This window comes from Gossypium arboreum, chromosome 4 (genome assembly GCF_025698485.1).
Source record: "Gossypium arboreum isolate Shixiya-1 chromosome 4, ASM2569848v2, whole genome shotgun sequence".
Taxonomy (NCBI): Eukaryota; Viridiplantae; Streptophyta; class Magnoliopsida; order Malvales; family Malvaceae; genus Gossypium; species Gossypium arboreum.
In genome coordinates, this window is record NC_069073.1 from 33,600,967 (window position 1) to 33,628,311 (window position 27,345).

Genomic DNA, 27,345 nt, shown 5'->3' on the forward strand with positions numbered 1-27,345 from the left:
TTGGAGTCTCATTTAGGGTTGTAAGACTAGAAAAACTCTAGAATACCTTTGAGATCAACATGATAACTTTATGCTTCACTTGAGGTCAACATTTCTGGTAAAAGAAAAGGTGAAGACCATTTGGCTTGAAGACTTTAGTAGGTTTGAAGGACCAGATTACCTTGGCTATATCAACACACAAAACTTCTAATAAAAGAGATTGTGATTTGAACTTTGAGAAACAAGGCCAGGTATGTTTAGCACCCCTAGATGAGATTGCAGAGAATTCCTCAAATGTTGAGAACAATTTGGAGAAGTGCTCTTGAGCTAAGGCCTCAATATTTGTTCTTATCGTGATCCACCTATCGTTCGCATAAAAAGGGACTTACAATTTTATTGAAATTTCTCTTGATCATGGTAGATAGATGGAAGAATCTCGTTTTACATTCTCATTCGATAATCCAATTAACTCTAGATTTTAGAGCCCAAATGGATTCCTTTTTGGAGAAGAGCTCATGGAATTCATTCATAATTTTCTTATGAAGATTTATAAGGAAATAATTCAGCTCTTTAGTTAACGCTTTTTCCGCTTCAGATATTTTAACAAGCAAACAACTCTTTTTCCAAAACACATTATGAAAGGTAAATTTATTCCATTCTAATAGAAAGGTAGTGATGAATGAAATGGTATTAGCCAAGGAATTGTTAGGGATAACCTAGAATCTTTTAAAGATATGCTTAAATTTAGGATGATCAAGTCACATTGTAGGAGTCTAAAGGAGTTCTTCTAAATTTTCAAACATCATTATGAAAATTAAAAGTTTTTTACAGTTAACATGTATGTGAACTAGATAAAAAATAAAAGAAGAATTATGAAAGTGTTGAAGTGTAAGTAAATCCATCTTCAAAGGTTGAAATATTTCACCATTGCTTAAACTTAAATGAAGTTTATGATTTAGTCTTATATGTAAATGAAGCTTAATTTTAATTCTTGAAAATTTTAATTCGTCTTACTTTTAAAAATAGTCCATCATTTGTGTTTTTTGTCAAAATTTGTATCATGTAGTCATTGTGAATCTATTATGTATAGTTGATGAAGAACAAAATTTAAGAAAAAATTAATAATGTAAAATATTGAATTAATTTTTAATTAAAACATTTTAAACTTGGTTAAAATACAGAAAGCATAATTTGGCTAAACAAAAAACGAAAAAGCGGATGCTGTAAAGGAGAATTATGTTCATGTTTATTTGATTAAAGTATTTTAGCTATTTTCAATTAAAAGCTTGGTTAGTTATTTGAGAAAATTTACTATTGTGAATTTTTTTTTAAGATTGAACTAAAATCAAATCTTAGTTAAGTTAAAATTTTAAACTTGAGAAATACATTTTTTTAACGTTTCATTATTTTTCTAATTTAAAAATAAAAATATAATTTCACCTTATAAAACTATTAATATTAATTAAAAATAAATTATTTAATTAGAATAGTTACGATTTTTTTAATTTATAAATAGAATATCATAATAAATATATTTAATTATTACTTAATTTGAAAGTGAATAAAAATGGACACGAAATGAAATCAGATAATTTTTGCAGCTTCTTACAATCCACTTTTAAGAGTTAAGACACGAAAAAAAAAAACAGAAAAAAGAGAGGTAAGAGGAACAGAGAACGAAGAAAGGCAAATTTTATTAAAACGGCAACGCTTTAGAAGGGTTTTAGCATCTTCTTCATCTCTGGTATTCCCCCTTTTATTTCATCCCTTCCTTGTTACTGTATTTTATTTATTTGTTGTTTCATTGGTGTTTTAAAAGTTAAGATCTTAAAAATCATCGGCAAAATAAAAAAAAAAATGGAGCTTTCAGCTTTTTATAATGAAAACCCAAATTCATTATGATCTGAGTTTTCTTTATTTTTGTCTATCAAGTGACTTTTCATTTTTTTGGGTAGAAAATGGAAAACCCAGAAGCAAATCATCTTCCTGAGGTGGATTCATTACCAGATGGCTTTGTTGAGAGTCCTACAGATTCATTGGCTCCAAAAACTCCAATTTTGGAACAAGAAAAGCCTTTGCAATCTGATTATAAAGAAGAGGATTTAGTTGCCACCGAGTTTGGAGCAGGCAAGGGCCAAAAGCAAAGAACATTTCCATTTCCATTGTCTGAAGGGGACAGTTTTAATGGTTCTTTGGGCTCTGTAGATGGTAAATTAGAATGCACTGAGGTGAAAGTTGATCTTGAAGGGGAGTATCAAAGTATAGAAAGATGTAAATTTTCTTAAATTTCAATTTGTTTATGAGATTTTGTCTTTCCATAAATGAAACTTAGGTAGATTCCCCTCCCCCCCTTTCAGTGCTCATCGGTTGATTTTTGCAGCTGTTGAAGGTGTATCAGAAGCAACTTTGACTCCTTTGAAAGAAACATCTTCATCAGAAAGTGTCAATTCGCTGAAAGATAAAAAACCAGTTAGTATATCATAGTGCATTACTAAGTTCTTGCAAATTCTTATGCTTTTGTGTAGTTTGGTATGCGAATTGAGTTGAGTAATGGTATTTATTGCTTATTTATATGGAAAGCATATTTTGTCTCCTTGCTATACTGAGAATAATGTCTGATTAGTTAGTATGTCTTGTCTGGATTATAATCCTTATAGCAGTTCATAAGGATTACAATATGATAATTGGTTTTAGGAATTTGAATGTTTCACTATGTTAGTCTATTTCACAAAGTGTTTCTAGATATCTCCCTTCTTTTTTAATTGCTTTCTTATGTTGGATAAGCTCCTGAGTTGCAACATTGATAGTTCATAACTATACTAAGTTGCTTTAGTTTCAAGAATGTGATAGTCTGTTCACTGAGTTATGTTCGGTTTATTCAGAAGTTATTTTCACTAGTCTTAATTGGGCTGTTTATTCCTCAGGAAACCACCGAAACAAAACGCAAGAATGCAAAACGTACATTCAAATCTGAAAAGGAATTCCTCGAGTTCTCTTTGAAATATCAACAAATTCTTGCAGAAAGAGATGCAGGTAAGTTGAAATAACATTTATGATGTCCAAAAAGTCTTTGTCATGTATAGCTATGAACACATTCATCTAATTACCTAAGACTCTTTCAAGTTTTACCAACACTTTTAGGTCGGATACTAGTTTCTGCCTACTGCTATAGCCTTATGAGTCTTGGATATGGATATGTGTCCAACACAGGTATGATCAGATATTTCCATTTGTATGAGGATCCTTGGAGGTCATATCTCCATATCCATGTGGACATGAGTTTTAGATATAGTTACTTCAACCAAAATGAAGAGTTGGAGTGATGTAGGCTACAGGCCAGACACATGCAGTTTCTGCATGTTGGGTGTTAGAAACTTGAAGAATGAATTAGTTAAGATTCATATATCCAATGAAGAAATTGAAAATCTGTTGGTTCATTTGGTCACTTCAGTTTGCCATGGAATGAGGTTGGTGATAAGTCTTATGATTTCTCTCAAAAGATTATAACCATCTAGCTTACCATAGTGCTGACTTAAACAAATATATTTTAACCTAACTTTGTCTCTTGGAAAGAGTTATTATTGTATGAGTTGTTTTGCAGTTAAGTGTTACAGAGGTTCTTCTGTTCTTTTGTGGTATCGAAGAGAAAAGTCTTTGACTTCTCTCTTCTAGTTTGTTCTTTTCCTCTAGGTTGTTTCAACACTTCATTTTTCTTGAAGTACCTATGTTTGAAGTTCATGTCCAGCCCATTCTAGGACATGGCCACAGGGGTATGGGAATACAATCCTCCAAGGTTCCTCTAAATATATGAAAATCTTGAAAAAATGGAACATATCCATATCTGACACTCAAACCATAGTCCTAGCAATGTAGCTTTTCCTTGAAAACTTTGACCAGCTGAACTTTGAAGCTATAGGTGAATGTTAAGAGTTTAGCAAGTCTTGCATGATATAGATATTTAAGAGGCACATATGACATATTGAAATATTTTATAATGTCTTTATGTATCTTTAATGGCAGATTAATTTTTGTTTCTTTCCTTTTGCTTTGCCTTTGTCTGTAGCTATTGCTGTTCGAGATAAACTTGAATCACTTTGTAGGGAGTTACAACGTCAAAACAAAATGTTAATGGTATGCTTTTCTTTGGATTTTTTATCAATTTTTGATTAATGACATTTGACATTTCGTATTTGTTCTTGATGCACTTTGTTCCTAGTATTTTTGGGCTTTGGATAATGTTACATGTTGCAGATTAGCCTTCAAATTTGTCCCCTTTTCTTATCCTTCCTCTTTCCTGGTTTGGGTCATTTACCCTGCCATCAAAGATACCATGTTGCTAAATTTCAGAGAGAGGGTGGTAGAGTAAGCAGCTAAAATGCAGAAACGTAGGAACCCTCATACTAGGTTAAATGAAAGTGTACTTAATTTTGAAAAGGCCATCAAAGATACCATGTAGATAAATTTTCGAGAGGGGGTGAGAGAGTAATCTGCTAAAATATAGAAACGTAGGAACCCTCATGCTAGGCTAAACGAAGTGTATTTAGTTTTGTAAAGGCCATTGTTGACAACCAACACTTAGTTTTGGATACGAGTACATGTTCTACATGGGTGTGTTCAATTCTTTTTCAAGTTTTTCCATCTTTGGAAGGTCCTTGGAGGCTCATATCCTCCTATCTATGCCCATGTGCATTGGATACCAGTACTTAAAGAATAATGAAGATGTAGCCTTGCACAATCATGGGTTGTGATTTTTTTTTTTTTCAATTTCGCATGACCAGATATAAAATGAAATAAATAAAAATTCTCGACTACTCTTCCTTGGTAAAGTTGTTCATACAAATTTTATAGTAGTACTTGCAGTGATAAAACTTTATATTATTTGTATAACAATTTTGCAGAATGGGAAAAGCGCCTTTCCTTTATTTTACTGTTCATAATGTCTATTCTACATTTTGATATATTAAAGAGATCATTGATCGCCATTTCTGTTTTAAAATCTTCAACTTCCTTGACAAATTTCTGCTTTGTAACTTCCAAGCTATTTGTTTGACTTTCTTTTTATGAAAACACTGATGATTTGTTTGTGATTTTGCAGGACGAATGCAAACGGGTATCGACCGAAGGACAGAACTTAAGATTAGATTTATCAGCCAGGTTCCAGGATGCAATCAAGGTTTAATGACCATATTTTGATATAGGCGGACTTATATAAGAACTCATCCTTGATTTTATAGTCCAACATTTTAGATAGCATATAACTATGAGGAGATTTATGATACAACTCTTTCACCATGTATGACTGATCCTGAAGCATGGGCTTAAATAAATAACATACATGTAGCATAGATCAATGGAGTTGATATGCCAAAAGCTAGAGAAATGGAAATTTGTAAGCAAGAGTTGGAACTTCATCTATTGTTGGATGAATACTTAACAATGATTCCATTTTAGCATATCACTATAGAATCATGATATTTCAGTTCTTTGAAGTCTCTCTTTCTGTGATTTTGTGTGCTTGTACGTGTATTTGTGTTTTCTTCCTGACTCTTCAGTTTTAGCATGAAAGGAAATGTAAATATTTCCTCAACATCCGTATAACATCCTGAGAAACCTTATTTTAATAGTCTAACTTTAGTTCTTTTTCCCCATTTTAACATATTTTATGAGTAACTTCTTAAGGGTTTTGTTTTTGATTTTTTTTAGGACGCGAGCAATAAGCTGGAAGAGCAGAAGGATGAATGTCTATCTCAACTGAAGGAGAATGAGATGTAAGAGCCTGGAAATGCTTGTCTACTTCTTATATGTTTTTCCTATGTTGCTCAGACTTTGAGTTTTTTTTAGGTACTGGTGTTTGACACCTTTTTTTGACATGGGAATGGAGATATGACTCTCCGAAGACCCTCCAAATAATACATGAAATGCTTAGAAAAATTGAACATACTTGTGTTGGACAAGTACACGTATCCAACACTTGTACGTACATCAGTCTAAGTAACATAGCATTTTTTCTTCGTGATTGGTAACATCTAAATATGCCAAGGTTGTGCTTGTGTTTTTGGTAGGGTGGAAAATTGGAAGGATGGATAGAGGAGGGTGGAAAAGCGGAAAGAAAAATAAATGTTAGGTGTGTTTGATAGGAGAGAAAAGTGAGATGAGAGCAATAGGAAAGATGATTTTCTCCATGCTTGTTCACAGAAACAAATCACTCTATATTGACAAGAAAAGAGAAAATGAAGAGGTGCAAATCATGTTGCACATTACAGGATTGTCGATATTTAACCTTTTCATCTCACCTTACAAAGGTTAAATATAAATTTTGTTTTTCTTTACCTAGCCATGTATGGAGGAGAACTTTTTTTTTTTTCTCTCAACTTTTCCATATTTCCTACCTATATTTACTCGAACTTGTGAGTGATTTGAACTTGGTTATATTCCCTTGTCTTTTGTTTTTCTTTTCATGCATTTGGAGGACCATTGTAAGATCATATTTTCATAACCATGTTCTGATATGCATCGGACATGGGTGCTTTAAGAAAAATGAAGAGTTGAAGCAACATAGTTTCCTTCAAAGCACACTGTTGAAAAGAAAAAATAAAAAGTATTTTCCATCTTTTCACTTTTGTTCTCCAATTTTCTATCCACTCTACAATGCAAACTCTGAAAGTTATTCAAATGATCATGTTGCATCTATTCTGCATTCCGAATTTTTGAATTTTCCAACTTAGAATAATTTGGGCTTTTGATCTTTCTTACATTAGTAGCTCCTGATATGTTGGATATTTTGAGTAAAATTTCATAGAATTTAAAGCATCATCCTCACCTATATTGTTTTAGTGCTTGTTCTTCATAATTAATTGAAAATTTGAAATTCTTCATGTATAGGTTAAGAAATAAGTTGAAGGAGTTTGCCGATCAATGTGCCCTCGCTGAACAGCAATATGCACAGAAGGTATAGATTCAGATTTCCTGGTATATCTAAGGAATTCTTTCTCGAAATAATAATTGGTTCCCATTGTCGAGGACTGAACTTACTTTCGCCGTTTTGGATTTTTGATACAGCTAAAGCAGAAAACACTAGAACTGCAACTTGCCAATCTGAAAATTAAACAACATGAAGAGAAATTGGTTGAGGAACAAGCGCAGATGAAAGTATACGCAGAACAAGTGTCGCAGTTATTGGCTACTGAAAAGAATTTACGCTTGCAATTGACGGCTGATGGAGAAAAATTCCAACAGTTTCAGGTTTGACTCTTCCCGTGTCATTTATTGTATTGGTTTTGTTGGCATTTGTTCTCTTTTAGGTTGATGAATATAATATTCTGTTCCGAGTGCTTGAGTCCTTTGTATTGGATGGCTTGATGGATAATCCAGCAGTTAAGGGGACTTATTCTCCTACTTTTTTACGGTAATTGACTATGTTCTTGTACTCGGATGTAACTAAGTGTTGGATATGAGTATATGTCTGATACAGATATCTTATATTTTTCTAAGCTTTTTCATGTATTTTGATAGTTTGGAACCTTTCATTCTCGCCTACATAATGCTAAAATTATGGCATAATAATTTAGTAGAAGGCTACAATCTAAGCGCCATTGTTGATGGAAAAATTGTGGACGTTTTAAGTGCTATTATATACAGAACAGTTGGGGAATGCTTTTTTGATACCTTCTCGAGTGACTAAGGGATAAACCAACCGTCTTTATGTTTGAGGTGTTTTGCTTTGGAAGTGCTTCAACCTCACCATTGAATGCATTTATCAGACATTCTCTGCATATTAACTGTCTAGAGGCTGCAATGCCGAAGCCAGATTAGTATTTCCAGTGTTGCTTGAAGGATAATCATACCTATCTCATTATCTTTGTGATTTGCAGGATGCATTGTTTAAGAGCAACGAGGTCTTTGAAACATTTAAGCAAGAGATTGAGAAGGTACATGTGCCTTAATCTTTGAGAGACATTTCCCTCAATGCACTACATTTCAAATTTTCCTGTTGCTCCATTTGATGATAGCTGGTCACTTGGGCCTGTCAGACATGGGCAGGGTGTATGATATGGGTATCTTCAATATTTTTGAAGATTTTCTTATGTTTGGAGGGTTCGTGGAGGATCATATCTCCTTACTCATGTCCAAATATGCATTGGACCCGAGTGCTGGAAAACGGGTACTTAGAAAAAAGAAGTAAAGAATTGGGTTTTATTATGAATTATGTAGAAGTTAATGACTATTTCCGTTTTTTATATGTAAAAGTAGATGGCAAAATCGATAAAGGAACTGAAGAAAGAAAATGCATTCATGAAGAGCAAATGTGAGAAATCAGATGTTACACTTATAGAACTAGTGGAAGAGGTATGATTGACATATATGAATTTTAAAGCTTTCAGTCTTTGGAACTTATCATATATTTGAAGAAGTGGGTACTGAGAACTTATTCTTTGGATCTGAGTAGCGGGAGCAAATGAAGAAACAATTACAGAAGGTAAAGAATCAGAAAGATAAGCTTGAATCATTGTGTCGATCACTTCAAGCCGAGAGGAAGCAGGGTTCTGCCACAGGCAATAGCTCCTCTGAACACCCGGTCACAGATTAAAGGTAAACTTATATTTAACCAATATATATATATTTGTGATTAATATCTAAAAATATTATCGTATTGTCTAGAGACGTGGAGCCACGAAAGAAGGTTGTAGTAATGGAGTGTAGCATCCCACCCAGCAATTATTATTGTATATATATAACTAGTTTGTCTTTCATTGTAAGGATATTTATGGCAATTTTCTGTTAACTTTCATTTTGAGCTAACAAGTGTTCTTTTAATCCAATATAAAAGCAATACGCTCTGATTTTGCTTGCTTTAATAATAAAGCATTTTGGAATCTTTATTTGATTGATTTCGTGTTATATTTAAATCAGATAAATCAGATATAATTCAATTATAAAAGGGTAAATTGTACTGTTAGTTATTAAACTATGGGTAAGTTTTTGATTTGATCATTTAACGAAAAAAAGGTTGTAGCTTGGTCATTAAATTATTTAAAAGTTTTATTTAAGTCATGGGGATGTTAAAAGAAATGGTATGACTTGTATCAATTGAAAGCTTTTTTTTCTATAATCTTTTGTAATTCTTTTTCATGAAATAATTTTAGATGTCATAAATTTGTAAATTAAAATTTAAACAACTTTTTTAATTTCGAAGAAAATTGATTTGTTAGATCAATGTGGATCTAAGGTATGTTTTTTTATTTACCGATGGATATTGGTTTATCATATTGATTGTTGCATTGTCACTTGGAGTTTGCTAGCAAAACATTTAAAAATATTAACATCACATTGACTTAAATAAAAACTTTTGAATAGATTAGTAATTTAAATGAAAACTTTGAATAGTTTAATGATAAAGTTATAATTTAGTGATTAATAGTGTAATTTATTGAGTATAAAAGTTTATAAAATCCTTTTCTTTTAACAAGCAACAAAAATTATTGTAAGGGTTTTATATTTTTTAATAGTTCATATAATTTTTTTAAAAAAAAGAAAAATATTTTAAATTATAGTAGCAAGGGTTAAAAAATATCTATTTAAAATAAGTTATTTTCGTGGTTAAAGAAAAAAAAAGAAAAGAAGAAGCTATTAAGTTTTGAAGGAGATCAACCTTTACCCTTTAGAAAGCCTTGAGCGGCCTGGTTTACCACTTCTAGTGGACTTAAAAAGAGCCATGAAGAGAGTTAAGAATAAAAAAAAGGTAGAGAATGGTGATAGTGAGGATCAAGAGATGGGGGATGGATCTAAAACCTTGAAAGCCTCTTTTAAAGAAATGTGAATGAGTAACACCAAAAGTTGTGGAGGAGATGATGTTGGTTTGGAGGGTAAGAATATTTTACTTTTAGAAGATGATGTGTGACTATGGAAAGATTGTATCCTGAGATCAATTTTTCTAAAAGGGTGCATGGGTTGATTGATCAAACTATGTGTTAGAAGGTTATTGTTCGACTTCTTGCTATGCTATTGGTTACAAAGCTCTAGTTACTAGATTCAAAAGTATGTGGGAAATTTCTGGTGGTTTCTAGATTGTCCAAATTCTCTAAATTGGAATGTTATGGATGGGTGTTGTCGAGGGGTCCTTTGATGATCTATGGTCAATATTTAGTAGTGTTGCAAGATGGCCAATCGTGCAACAACTCGTACAAGTGACAGACAATCCAAATGCAAGCCAAAGTGGCAGATAGCCTAAGTGAAAGAATATTGGCGGATTGTCCAAGTGAGAATAAGCTTGCGGGAACATAAGCTACGAAGAGCTTGGCAAATTGATCATATACGAAGTATATCAGCGAAGTATGCTTGCAGATTGTATCCGCGAATTCATGAAAATATTTTGGTGCATGTTGCATAAGTTATGTTACATGTGTTTGATAAAACCAATCTTAGTTGGTAGGATTTTTTTGTAACAGCCCGTTTTTGGGTCAAATCGGAATAGTGGTTTCGGGACCACAAATTCAAAGTAGAAATATTTGTTTTGCTATTTCTTTAAGGCCTATAGCATGATAGAATAATTGTGTGAAAATGTCGTTAAGAAATTTTATCGATTGAGTACTCAATTTGATTAGAAGGACTAAATTGCAATAGGTGCAAAATTTGAGTTCTATAGGCTAAAGGTAGTAAATTGTTATGAAACTCTAAATTAGAGGTCCTTAAATGGTAATTAGACCATTATACTTTGGTATGGATAAAAATGAACATGGTTAGGAAAACAATTTTAAAGTTTAAGTGAAGGGCATTTTGGTAATCTAGTAAATAAAGACAAAATAAGCTAAAATAAAAGTGTCCATCTTCTCAAGCCGAATTTGAAGAAGAAGACATAGCTAGGGTTTTAGCCACTTTCAAGCTCGATTGTAAGTCCATTCTTGTCCTATTTTTAACAATTTTTATATTTTTGAGATCGTTGTAACTTGATTTAGCTATTTCAAGGAGTAATTTGAAAGAAAACTAAAGTCTAAAATTTGACCCATGATGAATATGTTTGTATTTTGATGTTTGATGTTAGAGAATACATGTTTATTATTTGTTAAACGACTTTTACATAATGTTTTTAAAAACGTCGATTAGGGATCTATTTGTAAAAAGTTGTAAATGAGTAGAAAAGTGTAAATAGGTGAAAAATGTGGGCTGGTATGAGTATGAGTAATGCTCGACTAGGCTTGGGTTGAGAAGAAATTGAATGAAACTCATTTTACAAGCCTACGGACTAAATTGTAAAATGTTGAAAAGTTAGGGGCAAAAATATAATTTTTGCCATAATATGTTTTTGGGCTAAATTGAATAATGTGATAATTAAATGGGATGAATTTGGTATTATAGATTAAGAAAAACGAAGTTCGAGTCTAGATCAGGGGAAAACCAAAGTAATTGACGAATAGACTCGTTTGGCCTTTTTTGCATCCGAGGTAAGCTCATATGTTTGACAACGTTTTGGTAAGAGAGAAATGTCAATCGAACCTTAGGAATAGATTAGGATACAAGTGACATGTCACTAAGGTTTTATGTTATATGATCCGGGTGCTGATCTTGTACGTCCTACCGGTGGCGAGTATACCGGCATATGTTGCGGTTACTTGACAACTTGTGTGAGCAGCACCGTGTAGGTACGTCTTGACTGACAGCTTGTGTGAGCAGGCCAAATAATGGCTCGAGAACGAGCATATATGTGTTATGAGGTAGAGGTAGCAATGGCTACATATGTGGCACCTTGTATGCAAGGTTTTCCCGTGTATCTGATATTATTATTCCAAGTGGTTCATTGGGTATGGCAACGATGAGACTAAGTATGAAATTATTACGATATGGTGCAGGTATGTACTTTAAGCTTATGATCATTAATTTGTGAAATGACGATTATAAGGTAAGTTTGTGATGGAATGAATTATAATCATGAGAATTTGATAAATTACATTATCTTATGTTATGTTATTTGCATGATTAATGTATGGTAAGGTTTCTTATTTCTTTCATACGAGCTTACTAAGCTATATAGCTTACTCCGTTTTATTTTCCATATTTTATAGTATCGCCAAGCTTGCTCGGATTATGGATCGTCGGAGATTTGCCTCACACTATCAGAACTATCATTTTGGGTATTGATGAAATTTAGCATTTTGAGTATGTGGCATGTATAGGGACTTGGTTATTTTGTAATATGTGTCATTATGATTTTAGCCAAATGATTGGCTTGTAATTTTCAAAGGCTTGTTGTGGAAATTGGCCATGTAAATTGGCTCATTTTGGTTAACTTGGTTGCAAGTCTACTTATATGCATGTATGCGCCAATGCTTTTTAGAGATGTCGTTTACATTGGTTTGCTATTTGTTGATTGTGGTTTAATGCCTTGTCGTGAAATGGGTGAATTGGTTCATTAATATGCTATAACACATTGATGAGTGAATACAATTTGATAGTAGTCTTAATGGTGTTTTTGGAATGTGAGAATGGTATGTTTGATTTGGGTTATTAAAATTTCATGTGCATGTTAGATGATGGTATTGCATTGACATGCACTAGCCATGATTGTGGATGTTTTGGTTGCCTAAGTATACTATAATTTATGTCATTGAAATGGTGTATGTGTTTAAGCAAATAAGGGTGGCAAATGGCTTGGTAAATAGTCTTTATTTTGTCCACACGGATAGACGCGTGGACGTGTGTCTAGGCCGTATGTGACACACGGCCTGTCCCATGGGTATGTGTTTTGGCTGTGTGTCCCCTACACCTTAATTTTGAGAAACAGAATGCTCAGAATTGAGCACACGGGCAGGGACACAGGTGTGTGTCTCAACCGTGTGAGGGACACGGCCTCAGGTATGGGCGTGTGTCCCGACCGTGTGAAGTCTGCACCTATTTTATGAAAATTAAATTAACCACACGACCTAGCACATAGGCGTGTGACTTCAATTTGTTCATGCATTGCAAGTCAAAGAGTTACACGGGTTAGGGACACGGATGTGTGTAGCCACACGGCCTACCCACACGAGCGTGTCCCAAAAGCACACGGGCATGTGACCCTTGTTCATGGAAAAAAATTTCTAAGTTTTGTAAAAATTTCGTGAGTCATCGGTTTAGTCCCAAACCACTTCAAAAGCATGTTTTGGGCCTCATAGGCTCGTATTAGGGATTTTATGATTGAATATGAATGGTTTAAATTTAGATGCAAATTTATGACTTGATTTGTATGATTGTTTGTGATGAGAGTTCGGTAATGCCTCAAGCCCTGTTTCAGTATTGAATACGGGTGAAGGGTGTTACATTTAGTGGTATCAGAGCTATGGTTTAGTCGATTCTCAGACTAACATAGTGTGTGTGGGAGTCTAGTTATACATGCCATATATAATTTGTGATAGTGTGACGACTCTTGACAATTTAAATTGTGTTTTCATCTAGTAAATGGGTCCCAACCAAGAGGTAGCTGATGATGTTAAAAGTAATATGTCGGCTCCCTCCGAAGGGACAGCGCCATCTAAAAGTAGACCAGTAATGGTTAGTCAAGGAGGAGAAGCTAGAGAAGCCTTCTTCCAAAGGATGAATGAGTGGTTTGCCAAGTTTGTTTGAACAAATCCAGCTGCCTAACACCCTCCACCCCCACCTAACCCCTAACTGGTTCCCGTAGCTCCCCAAGGTGTGGAATTGATTAGACTGAACAAACCTCTAGTTGATAAGATTAAAAAACAAAGGGCTGAAGAATTTAGAGCCAATGTTGACAATGATCCCGAGAGGGTAGAGTTTTGGCTTGAGAACTCCATCAGGGTATTAAATGAGCTTTCTTGCACACCGGATGAATGCTTGAAATGTGCTATATCACTACTGAGGGACTCAGCGTACCAGTGGTAGAATACTCTTGTATCTGTCGTACCAAAAGAAAGAGTTACCTGGGATTTCTTTTAAGAAGAGTTCAGAAAGAAATATATCAGTCAACGGTTCATTGATAAAAAATGTAAGGAGTTTCTGGAGCTGAAGTAAGGTCGTATGTCTATGACTGAATATGAGTGAGAGTTTGTCAAGCTCAGTAAGTATGCTCGGGAATGTGTTTCCACCGAGGCTATCATGTGCAAGAGATTCGAAGATGGGTTGAATAAAGATATCAGATTGCTAGTTGGGATTTTAGAGTTGAAAGAATTTTTCGTGCTAGTCGACTAAGCTTGCAAAGCTGAAGAGTTAAGCAAGGAAAAGAGAAAAGTTGAGTTTGAGGCTAGAAACTCAAGAAAAAGACCGATGAATAAATCATTTCAATCTTCCTCAAAGAAGTCGAGGGATTTGTATACTCGTTGAATGCTTCAGCTAGGTATCCCAACAGAGATTGTGGGAAACAATATTTGGGTTCTAAGGTCCAAACTATGTCAATAGCGAGTGTTGGTAATGCTAGGTCTAATAGACCTGAAATTCAGCACTATCGTAGACGACATCCCAGTGAATGTAGGATGAATAACCGGGTTTGATTTAAATGTGGCTCCCAATATCACTTCATTCGAGATTGCCTTGAAATGGCTGAGAAAGATAGTTTTCAAAATGCAAGGCTGAGTGACACTGCCACTAGAGGGAGGCCACCGAGAAATACTGGAAGTGAGAACAGTAGCAGAGGTGTGACGAAAGAGTTAACTACGAGATTAGAGCTTAGAGCACCTGCTAGAACTTACGCTATTCGCGCTCGCAAAGATGCGTTATCTCCTGATGTTATTACTGGTACATTTTCTCTTTATGATACTAATGTAGTTGCATTGATTGATTCTGGATTGACTCATTCTTATATTTGCATAAATTTGTTATCTAGTAAGAATTTTCTTGTTAAGTCTACTTAGTATGTGATTTAGGTGTCGAACCCCTTAGGCAAATATGTTCTAGTTGATAAAGTTTGCAAGAGTTGTCCTTTAATGATTCGGGTCACTGTTTTCTAGCTGACTTAATGCTTCTACCATTTGACGAGTTCGATGTAATTCTTGGAATGGACTGATTGACTCTAAATGATGTTATAGTGAATTGTATACGAAAGATTATTGAATTGAAATGTCAAAATAATGAAATTCTTCTTATTGAACGGGATGTATTGGTTGAGTTATCTATTGTAATTTCGTCAATGTCGGCTCAAAGGTATGTAAGAAAAGGTTGTGAAGCCTATCCTGCATATGTACTGAATACGAAAGTGTCTGAATTGAAGATTGAATCTGTGCTGGTAGTTTGTAAATGTCCGGATGTGTTCCCAAAGGAGTTGTCTGGATTACCATCGATCAGAGAGGTTGAGTTTACTATTGATTTGGTACCGGGAAATTCACCAATATCGATAGCTCCATATAGAATGGCTCTGACCGAATTGAAAGAATTGAAATCTCAGTTTCAAGAGTTAACAGATAAAGGTTTTGCGAGATCGAGTTTTTTGCCTGAGGTGCACCAATGTTGTTTGTCAAGAAGAAGAACGGATCTATGAGACTTTTTATTGATTATCGTTAGCTTAACAAGGTTACGATAAAGAACAAGTATACTTTATCGAGAATTGATGATTTGTTTGATCAATTGAAAGGGGCAACAGTGTTCTCGAAGATATATTTGTTCCGGCTCTTATCAGCTGAGAGTTAAAGACTTAGATGTGACAAAAACCGTGTTCAGAACGAGGTATGTCCATTATGAATTTCTTGTTATGCCTTTCGAGTTAACTAATGCTCCTGTCGTTTTTATGGACTTGATTAATCAAATTTTTTGATCGTATTTAGACAAGTTTGTGGTTGTATTTATTGATGACATTTCGATTTATTCCCGAGATGAGTCTGAGCATATCGATCATTTAAGAATTGTATTACAGACTTTAAGAGATAAGAAATTGTTTGCTAAGTTTAGCAAAAGTTAGTTTTGGCTCCTAGAAGTTGGATTTCTGGGACACATTGTTTCAACAGAAGGTATACTGGTTGACTTGAGTAAGATTTCAACAGTTTTTGATTGGAAACCACCGAGAAATGCATCCAAAGTTAGAAGCTTTTTGGGCTTAGTTGGCTATTATCGATGCTTTGTTAAGGGATTTTCGATGATTGCTACACCTATGAGCAAATTGTTATGAAAGGATGTGGAATTCAAATGGTCTGAGAAATGTCAAAAGAGTTTTAGACAGTTGAAAGCGTTGTTGACTGAGGCACCGGTGTTAGTGCAACCTAATTTGGGGAAAGATTTTGTGATTTTTAGTGATGCGTCGTTGAACGGTCTTGGTTTTGTATTAATGCTAGAGGGTAAAGTGATAGCTTATGCCTCAAGACAGTTAAAACCGCACGAAAAGAATTATCTGAAGCACAATTTGGAATTAGCTACTATTGTGTTTGCTTTAAAAATTTGGAGACACCATTTATTTGGTGAGAAATGTCATATCTTCACTGATCACAAGAGTTTAAAGTATTTGATGACTCAGAAGGACTTGAATCTGTGACAACGAAGATGGCTCGAGCTATTAAAAAATTATGAGTTGGTTATCTTTGTTTGCTTTGAAAGCAATGAATACACGACTAACTTTATCTGATAATGGTTTGATTCTAGCTGAGTTGAAAGCTAGACCGGTATTTCTTCACCAAATTTATGAAGCTCAGAAATGTGACAAAGAACTTCAAGCTAAAAGAGTTTAGTGCGAATCGACTAGTGATTTAGACTATCAGATTGGGACCGATGATTGTTTGATGTTTCGAGGATGGATTTCTGTACCGAGAGACACTGAGCTTATTCAGAAAATCCTTCACGAAGCACATAGTAGTTGTATGTCTGTTCATCCAAGAAGTACAAAGATGTAAAATGATTTGAAGAAATTGTATTAGTGATCGAGTATGAAATGATATATTTCTAAATTCGTATCGAGATGTTTAATTTGTCAACAAGTAAAAGCCGAACATCAAGTACCTTCAGGTTTACTTTAGCCTGTGATGATTCCCAAGTGGAAATGGGATAGAATTACGATAGATTTTGTAACTGGATTACCTCTGACTCCAAAAAAGAAAGATGTTGTTTGGGTCTTTGTTGATCGATTGATGAAATCAGCTCATTTTATTCTAGTACGTACCGACTATTCACTTGATAAGCTAGCTGAATTATACATTGCTGAGATTGTTAGATTGCACGGGGTGTCTAATTCTATTATTTCAGATACAGATCTGAGGTTTACATCTCGATTTTGAAAAAAGTTGCAAGAGGCTTTGGGCACAAAGTTGAACTTTAATACTGCATTCATCCGTAAACCAACGGTCAATCTGAAAGAACGATTCAGGTTCTCGAAGATATGCTATGCTATTTTGTTTTAGAGTTCGAAGGTAGCTGGGAAAAATATCTACCTTTAGTCAAATTTGCTTATAATAACAGTTTTCGGTCGAGTATAAAGATGGCACCATATGAGGCATTGTATGGCTGCAAGTATCGAACTACGTTGTACTGGACTGAGCTCAGTGAGAGACAGATTCATGGGATTGACAGAGTCAGAGAAATCGAAGAAAAAGTGAAAGTAATTCGTGATTGTATAAAAGCAGCTTCGGATAGTCAGAAATCGTATGCGGGTCTAAAATGAAAGGAAATTGAATTTCAAGTTGGTGATAAGGTAATTCTAAAAGTGTCTCCGTGGAAGAAAATTATTAGATTCGGTCGCAAGGGTAAACAGAGCCCGCGTTTGATTGGTCCGTATGAGTTTATTGAAAGAATAGGGCCAATGACATATCAGTTAGCTTTACCAACAGAGTAGAAAGGATCCACAATATGTTTCATGTATCGATGTTGCGTCGTTATTGATCAGATCCTTCACACATAATTTCACGAACAGAGGTTGAGATTTGACCTGATATGACTTATGGTGAAGAACTGATCAAGATTTTAGCTCGAGAGGTCAAACAGTTGAGAAATAAAAACATAACCCCAGTGAAAGTTTTGTGGCAACGACACGAGGTCGAAGAGGCTACGTGGGAACCCGAGAAACCTATAAAAAATAGTACCCAAACCTTTTTTCTGGTAAGATTTTCGGGGACGAAAATCCCTAAAGGGGAGAGTAGTAATAGCCCGTTTTTGGGTCAAATCAGAATAGTGGTTTCGGGACCACAAATTCGGAGTAGAAATATTTTTTTTGCTATTTCTTTAAGGTCTACAGTATAATAGAATAATTGTGTGAAAATTTCGTTAAGAAATTTTATTGATTGAGTACTCAATTTGAGTAGAAGGACTAAATTGCAATAGGTGCAAAATTTGAGTTCTATAGGCTAAAGGTAGTAAATTATTATGAAACTCTAAATTAGATGTCTTTATATGGTAATTAAACCATTATACTTTAATATGGACAAAAATGGACATGGTTAGGAAAAAAATTTCAAAGTTTAAGTGAAGAGCATTTTGGTAATCTAGTAAATAAAGACAAAATAAGCTAAAACAAAAGTGTCCATCTTTTCAAGCCGAATTTGAAGAAGAAGACATAGCTAGGGTTTTGGCCACTTTTAAGCTCGATTGTAAGTCCATTCATGTCCCATTTTTAACGATTTTTATATTTTTGAGATCGTTGTAACTTGATTTAGTTATTTCAAGGAGTAATTTGAAAGAAAACTAAAATCTAAAATTTGACTCATGATGAATATGTTTGTTTTTTGTTGTTTGATAGTGGAAAATACATGTTTATTGTTTGTTAAACGACTTTTACAAAGTGATTTTTGGAAAAAACATCGATTAGGGACCTATTTGTAAAAAGTTGTAAAATGTGTAAAAAAGTGGAAAAAGGTGAAAAATGCGGACTGGTATGAGTATGAGTAAGGTTTGACTAGGCTTGGGTTGAGAAGAAATTGAATGAAACTCATTTTGCGAGCCTAGGGACTAAATTGTAAAATGTTGAAAAGTTAGGGGCAAAAATGTAATTTTTGCTATAATGTGTTTTTAGGCTAAATTGAATAATGTGATAATTAAATGAGATGAATTTGGTATTATAGATCAAGAAAAACAAAGTTCGGGTCTAGATCGGTGGAAAACCAAAGTAATTGATGAATAGACTCGTTTGGCCATTTTTGCATCCGAGGTAAGTGCGTATGATGAATAAGTTCTATTATAATTGTATTTAAATGCTTTAATATTTCATGAATTGCATAAATGACTCTACGAACATGTTCGACAACGTTTTGGTAAGCGAGAAATCCCAATCGAACCTTAGGAATAGATTAGGATGTGACATGTTACCAGGGTTTTATGTTATGTGATCCGGGTGCTTGTCCTATACGTTCTACCGGTGGCTGAGTATACCGACATATGTTGTGGTTACTTGACAGCTTGTGTGAGCAGCACCGTGTAGCTACATCTCGACTGACAGCTTGTGTGAGCAGGCTCGATAATGGCTCGAGAACGAGCATATATGTGTTATGAGATAGAGGTAGCAATGGCTACATATATGGCACCTTGTGTGCAAGGTTTTCATGTGTATCTGATATTATTATTCCAAATGGTTCATTGGGTATGGAAATGATGAGACTAAGTATGAAATTATTATGATATGGTACAGGTATGTACTTTAAGCTTACGATCATTAATTTGTGAGATGACGATTACAAGGTAAGTTTGTGATGGAATGGATTATGATCATGAGAATTTAGTAAATTACATTATCTTATGTTATGTTATTTGCATGATTAATGTATGGTAAGGTTTCTTAATTCTTTCATACGAGCTCACTAAGCTATATAGATTACATCGTTTTATTTTCCATGTTTTATAGTGCCGCCAAGCTTGCTCAGATTAGGGATTATCGAAGATTCACCTCACACTATCAAAACTATCATTTTGGGTATTGATGGAATTTAACATTTTGAGTATATGGCATGTATAGGGACTAGGTTATTTTGAAATATGTGTCATTATGATTTTAGCCAAATGTATTGGCTTGTAATCAAAGGCTTGTTGTGGAAATTGGCCATGTAAATTGGCTTATTTTGGTTAACTTGGTTGCAAGTCTACTTATATGCATGTATGTGCCAATGCTTTTTAGAGATGTCGTTTACATTGGTTTGCTATTTGTTGATTGTGGTTTAATGCCTTGTCGTGAAATGGGTGAGTTGGTTCATTAATATGCTATAACACATTGATGAGTGAATACAATTTGATAGTAGTCTTAATGGTGTTTTTGGAATGTGAGAATGGTATGTTTGATTTGGGTTATTAAAATTTCATGTGCATGTTAGATGATGGTACTGCATTGACATGCACTAGCCATGATTGTGGATGTTTTGGTTGCCTAAGTATACTATAATTTATGTCATTGAAATGGTGTATGTGTTTAAGCAAATAAGGGTGGCAAATGGCTTGGTAAATAGTCTTTATTTTGTCCACACGGATAGACGCGTGGACGTGTGTCTAGGCCGTGTGTGACACACGGCCTGTCCCATGGGCATGTGTTTTGGCCGTGTGTCCCCTGCAGGGACACCTTAATTGGGAGAAACAGAATGCTCAGAATTGAGCACACGGGCAAAGACACTGGCGTGTGTCTCATCTGAAAAATTTCCTAACACTGAGAAAAATTTCATGAAATCATAAGAACACAGAGGTAAGTTCAATTGAGCTTAGTGAGTAAGCTCTTATTTACTTGAGTCTCATCTGAGAACTCTTTTATCTAACTCATTATCTTTTATTCATCAACTTAACTCTAAGGGATACATCCCTTGGATTCTATTCATTATACCATGGGTGTCACGCTTCTTACTGAGGTTATATCTTACCTTTCATATCTTCTGTACCACTCTCGTGTAACTCGTCTTATTCTTTTGTGGTTCCTTAACCATTTTCGTTCTAGAGGGCCTTTCAAACATAATGTTCTAGGTTCGCCACATACTCTGGCACACTCTAGTCTTGTTATTCTTACCATGTTACTATACTAGGTTAGCCAAAACACTTTTTACGGAGCTTTTCTTTCAGAGTTTGTCATACTTATCGTTCCTTCAGAAGACTTTGTATGTCATTTTATCAAACTTTGCCATGGGTTTCTTTCTTTTCGTTCAAAGTTCGCCACAAAGGCATTTCTTTCAAATGGTTTCTAAAAGGTTCATTCTTTAGATGGTGTCACAAAGGCATTCCTTTTCAGAGATAGCCACAAAGGATTCTTTATCTAGAGATTGCCACAAAGGCGTCATTTTCATTAAGTACTTACCACAAAGGCTTTCCTTTCAAGGTCTCGCCACAAAGGCATCCTTTAAGAGGTTCGCCACAAAGGCTTACCCTTCTAAAGTTTTGCGACAAATGCTATCTTTTAACATGTTCACCACAAAGGCTTACTTTCGAGAGTTTTTCCATAAAGGCTATCCTTTAATAGGTTCGCCAACAATGCTTGCCTTTCCAAATTTTTTGCACAAAGGCTGTCCTTTTTCTGGTGTTTTAAATGATAGGGATTTGCCTAAACTCACACTTAGTGAGGTTTGCCCCTCATCATTCTGGGACAGACAGATAACCATGTTAGGTAATAACCTTCCTTTATTCCTCAGGATATGATGCCATAACCCACCAGTTCATGGTCTTACATGATATGGCCCTTCTGCACCATGGTCATGGACTTGTCCTTTCAGAAATTCATGTTTTTAGTCCCGACGGACCCTTTTGATGACTCCGGAGACAAACACAGACTCATTATACATTGATTCACTCATGAAAAACATTCTTATGCTTACCAGACACACATGCACTTCCTGTCAGACTCGTTGTTACTTTTAGACATAAACACACCATAGTCATTCAAATTTACAAGTCTTACATTTCTTATCAAATTCGTCAAATCATATTTTTCCTATTTTCAATCTCATGCTTTGCCCACTTAGCATAGAAGCTTATAGATAAGCATAATACACATGTAAGAGTCAATCTAGCAACTCACCTGTTAAAGATATTAATCAACTTGGGCTCTAGGCCTAAGGTCTTTTTAGAACTGTAGCGACCACTACCTTGTAAAAATAAAAAATTTTCCATTAACACCCATCCAGATAATCTTTACAATCATCGTACCTAGATAATTCTAAAATAGAGCCTTATTTCTTCTTGTACTCATATAGATCTACTTTTGCAGAGTAATAAGACTTACCTTAGCATGAAGAAATCATCAATAACATTCAAGGTCTCAGATCCAACTTAATGAAATACTATCGTTTCGTCCAGCCTTAGATTTCAATATTTTTGAAGAGAGAAGAAGAGAACTCTCTTTATTCAAATTTGAAGACTTAGTAATATACTCTAAGTCTTCGTCGGAACTTGACAAATATCACATCACTATTGAATATGCTAAGTACATCAAGCCAAAAAGGAAAATAGATGTTTTAATCAACTCTCTATTTGGCGTAAAACTTGTTTCAAATGTTCTTTTGTACCCGAAATCTATTTGAATATGCTAAGTGTAACAACTTGATTTTGGGGCTAGTCGAATAGTGGTGTCAGGACCACAAATCTAAACTCAGAGAAATTATTTTATTATTATTTTGGAGTCATAGCATGTTTATAATAGTACATGAAAATTTTGGTGAGCTAATTTTGACGATTGCGAGCCCAATTATGAAAAATGACTAAATCGTATAAAGTGCAAAAGTTCTATTTTGATAGCTAAGGTGTTATTTTATTAGAGAAGCAAAATTAAGGGATTTTAAAGGGCAATTAGACCCCTAGAAATAGAGTGGCCGGCCATAGGAGACATATGTGGTCAAAAATTTCAAAATTTGTTGGGTTAGTTGACCAATTTTAACTAAAATAGAAATAAAATAAAGAAGGATGATATCATCCCTTACTCATCTCTTTTCTCCACCAAAAATTAGCCATTGAAGGGGGTTTGAGAGCTTAAATTTCCATCAACTTGAAGCACTCACAAGTAAGTGATTTCCATGTCCTTTGTTGATGATTTTTGTATTTTTGAGACCCTTAAAACATGAGCTTTCAAATGATGGGTATATCATGCAAAATGGTTAAAGGTCTAGGGTTTTTCCATGAGAGTATTTAGGTTGTTTTATGAAATTTTATGAAGAATATGATTCTTAGTTGTGTAATAGATAACTTTTGTGAAAGGTGTTATCATGAAACACTTAAAGGGACCATTTTGCACAAGTTGTAAATTAAATGATAAATGTGTGAAATAGAGAGAATTTGGGGTTGCTATAAGAGTAAAAAGAGTTTAGCTAAGTTTAAGATGCGAAGAAATTCGATAAAAATTGATTTTCAAGTATAGGGGTAAAATGGTCATTTTGCTAAAGTTTAGGGGCAAAATGGTCATTTTACTGAAGATGTGAATTTTTAATTTCTTAAACTTACTTAGTGATTAAATGAGTGCGTTTTGCTATTATAGATCAACCGAATTCGAGCCTAGACCTGGGGAAAGCCAAGCAAATCGACTAAATTGACTAGTCGCCACATTTTATAATTCGAGGTAAGTTGTATGTAAATAATACAACTACATTACTAATATGCGTGTTGAATTGTATTTGAATTAATATAGCATGAATTGCTTGATTGTGGAATTGAGATGGTATGATGATAATAGAGATGATAGAGTTCCTGATTGAACTTAGGAAATAAATCAGATATTCATGCTGTGACATATGGGTTATTGTTGGCTAATGTAAGACATGTCCGGGACATGCATCGGCCACATTATGAGAGTCAATGTAAGACCATGTCTGGGACATGGCATCAATATTGAGACTAGAGCTAGTGTAAGACATGTCTGGGACATGCATCGGCTACGAGATGATAGTCAGTGTAAGACCATGTCTGGAACATGGCATCGACTTGAGATGTGAGCTAGTGTAAGACCATGTCTGGGACATGCCATCGGCACCTTATCCACATTTAAGGCTTAATGAATATCCGATAATGTTCCAAAAGGTTCAACAGTGAACGTTATGTTCTTAAGCTAATGGGGAAAGTATAATCATGTTGTGAATGGTACAGGTAACTAATTGGTACGTATGAGATATGAGCTCATTTAACAATATGTGACTAGTATGGATGGTAATGAGTAAGTTATGCTTATGCCCACCTTGGTATTATGAGCATGTGGATCATTGATAAAATGTTGTTGTCGTGTACTTACTTATATGCAACTTACTAAGCTTTATGCTTACTCCCTTTCCTTTCTATTTTCTTTCAGTGCTGCCTAACTAGCTCAAGGATTACTGAAAGTCAGAGATATCGATCACACTATCAACAAAAGCATTCAATATAGTTGGATTTATATATTTGAATATGGCATGTATAGGACTTAGACTTTGTTATTTTGTGTCTTTGAGAATTGGCCAAATGTGTTGGCTCGGGTTAGAAACCCTTTAATTTTTATTAAGCTTTGAATGATAGTTAATATTCATTTTGAGTTTATGAAAGATGCATTCTCATGGTTGAATTAATGTCTATTATGGATGATTTAGTTATAGGAGTTATACTTTTTTCGATATTGGTTGGTATTTGTATGGAATTACATATGTAAGGGTGACAATGAGGCTTTGTAAATAGCCTATATTGATAGAGTAGGACCAGTCGCCTATCGATTGGTTTTACCACCAGAGTTATAGAAGATTCACGACGTGTTTCATGTGTCCATATCGGAACCTTTGCATGTGATTACGCCTTCAGAGGTTGAGATTCATCCGGACATGACTTATGGTGAAGAGCCAGTCAAGATTTTAGCTCGAGAAGTCAAACAACTAAGAAATAAGAGTGTAGCACTTGTGAAAGTTTTGTGGCATAGACATGGAATCAAGGAAGCCTCATGGGAACCCAAAAAGACTATGAGAGATCAGTACCCAGACTTGTTCACCGGTAAGATTTTCAAGGACGAAAATCCCTAAGGGGGAGAAATGTAACAGCCCAATTTTGGGGCTAGTCGGAATAGTGGTCTCGGGACCACAAATTAGAAGTTGGATAAATTATTTTATTATTATTTTGGAGTCATAGCATGTTTATAATAGTACATGAAAAATTTGGTGAGCTAATTTTGACGTTTGTGAGCCCAATTGCGAAAAAGGACTAAATCGCATAAAGTGAAAAAGTTCTATTTTGATAGCTAAAGGTGTTATTTTATTAGAGAAGAAAAATTGAGGGATTTTAAAGGGAAATTAGACCCCTAGAAATAGAGTGGCCGGCCATAGGAGACATATGTGGTCAAAATTTTCAAAATTTTTTGGGTTGGGTGACCAATTTTGACTAAAATAAAAATAAAATAAAGAAGGATGATATCATACCTTACTCATCTCTTTTTTCCACCTAAAATTAGCCATTGAAAGGGTTTTGAGAGCTTAAAATTTTCAGCAACTTGAAGCACTCACAAGTAAGTGATTTTCATGTCCTTTGTTGATGATTTTTGTATTTTTGAGACCCTTGAAGCATGAGCTTTCACATGAGGGGTATATCTTGCAAAATGATTGAAGGTCTAGGGTTTTTCCATGCGAGCATTTAGGGTGTTTTTTGAAATTTTATGGAAGAATATGAGTCTTAGTTGTGTAATAGGCAACTTCTGTGAAAGGTGTTATCCTGAAAACAGTTAAAGGGACCACTTTGCAGAAGTTATGAAATAAGTGATAAATGTGTGAAATGGAGCGTAAATAGGGTTTCTGTAAGAGTAAAAAGAGTTTAGCTAAGTTTAAGATACAAAGAAATTCGATAAAAATCGATTTTTGAGCATAGGGGTAAAATGGTCATTTTGCCAAAGTTTAGGGGCAAAATGGTTATTTTATCGAAGATGTGAATTTTTAATTGCTTAAACTTACTTAGTGATTAAATAAGTGCGTTTTGCTATTATAGATAAAGAAATACCAAATTCAAGTCTAGACCGGGGGAAAGCCAAGCAAATCGATTAAATTGACTAGTCGCCACATTTTGTAATTTGAGGTAAGTTGTATGTAAATAATAAAACTACATTACTAATGTATGTGTTGAATTGTATTTGAATTAATATAGCATGAATTGCTTGATTGTGGAATTGAAATGGTATGATGATAATAGAGATGATAGAGTTCTTGTTTGAACTTAGGAAATAAATCGGATATTCATGCCATGACATATGGGTTATTATTGGCAAGTGTAAGACATGTCCGGGACATGCATCAGCCACATTATGAGAGATAGTGTAAGACCATGTCTGGGACATGGCATCAGCAATGAGACGAGAGCTAGTGTAAGATATGTCTGGGACATGCATCGGCCTCGAGACATAAGCTAGTGTAAGACATGTTTGATACATGCATCTGCTACGAGATGATAGTCAGTGTAAGACCATGTCTGGGACATGGTATCGACTTGAGATATGAGCTAGTGTAGGACCATGTCTGGGATATGGCATCGGCACCTTACCCACGTTTGAGACTTAATGAATATTCAGTGGTGTTACAAAGGTTCAACGGTGAATGTTATGTTCTTAAGCTAATAGGGAAAGTATAACCGTGTTGTGAATGGTACAGGTACCTAATTGGTATGTATGAGATATGAGCTCATTTAACAATATGTGACTAGTATGGATGGTAATGAGTAAGTTATGCTTATTCCTACCTTGGTATCATGAGCATGTCGATCATTGATAAAATGTTGTTGTTGTGTACTTACTTATATGCAACTTACTAAGCTTTATGCTTACTTCCTTTCCTTTCCATTTTCTTTTAGTGCTGCCTAACTAGCTCAAGGGTCACTGAAAGTCAGAGATATCGATCACACTATCAACAAAATCATTCGGTATAGTTGGATTTATATTTTTGAATATGGCATGTATAGGACTTAGACTTTGTTATTTTGTGTCTTTGAGAATTGGCCAAATGTGTTGGCTCAGGTTGGAAACCCTTTAATTTGTATTAAGCTTTGAATGATAGTTAATATTCATTTTGAGTTTATGAAAGATGCATTCTCATGGTTGAATGAATGTCTATTATGGATGATTTAGTTATAGGAGTTATACTTGTTTCGATATTGGTTGGTATTTGTATGGAACAATATATGTATGAGTGACAATAAGGCTTGGTAAATAGCCTTATATTGTCCACACAGGTAGACACACGGGCGTGTGTCTAGGCTGTGTATAACACACGATCTGCTCCATTGGCGTGTAGTCTGGCCGTGTAGCCCCTACACATAAAAATTTCAAGTCAATATGCATGGTAATAAACAAACGGGCAGAGACACGACCGTGTGTCTCAGCTGTGTGGAGGACATGGCCCAGCACACAGGCGTGTGCCTTGGCTGTGTGACATTATGAGTATGCCGATGTCAGAAATAGAATGTCCATGTTTTTACACATGGGCTAGGACACGGGCGTGTTGTGGCCGTGTGAGGGATACTTGCCAATGACACGGGCATGTGTCTGGCCGTGTGAAATCCCCTGTAGGTTTGAATTAGAAATTTATTCTA

General features: G+C 34.8%; 1 protein-coding gene across 3 annotated transcripts; it reads left to right on the forward strand.

The window, feature by feature from the left end:
* The first annotated feature begins 1,548 nt into the window (after positions 1–1,548).
* LOC108457872 (uncharacterized) lies at positions 1,549–8,841 on the forward strand. Of its 3 annotated transcripts, XM_017757059.2 has the most exons (13): positions 1,555–1,723; positions 1,935–2,250; positions 2,360–2,448; positions 2,904–3,012; positions 4,043–4,110; positions 5,075–5,152; positions 5,683–5,747; positions 6,862–6,928; positions 7,039–7,221; positions 7,851–7,907; positions 8,230–8,325; positions 8,426–8,568; positions 8,638–8,841. In XM_017757059.2, exons 2-12 carry the CDS (start codon positions 1,938–1,940, stop codon positions 8,564–8,566), a joined length of 1,266 nt encoding a protein of 421 aa, XP_017612548.1. In that variant the 5' UTR covers positions 1,555–1,723; positions 1,935–1,937; the 3' UTR covers positions 8,567–8,568; positions 8,638–8,841. The 3 variants fall into 3 exon arrangements, 2 of the variants coding, with proteins under 2 accessions (XP_017612548.1, XP_052882428.1); XR_008281205.1 differs by lacking the exon at positions 8,638–8,841 and having other exon boundaries at positions 1,549–1,723; positions 8,227–8,325; positions 8,426–8,458; XM_053026468.1 differs by lacking the exon at positions 1,555–1,723 and having other exon boundaries at positions 1,749–2,250.
* Positions 8,842–27,345: the final 18,504 nt, after the last annotated feature.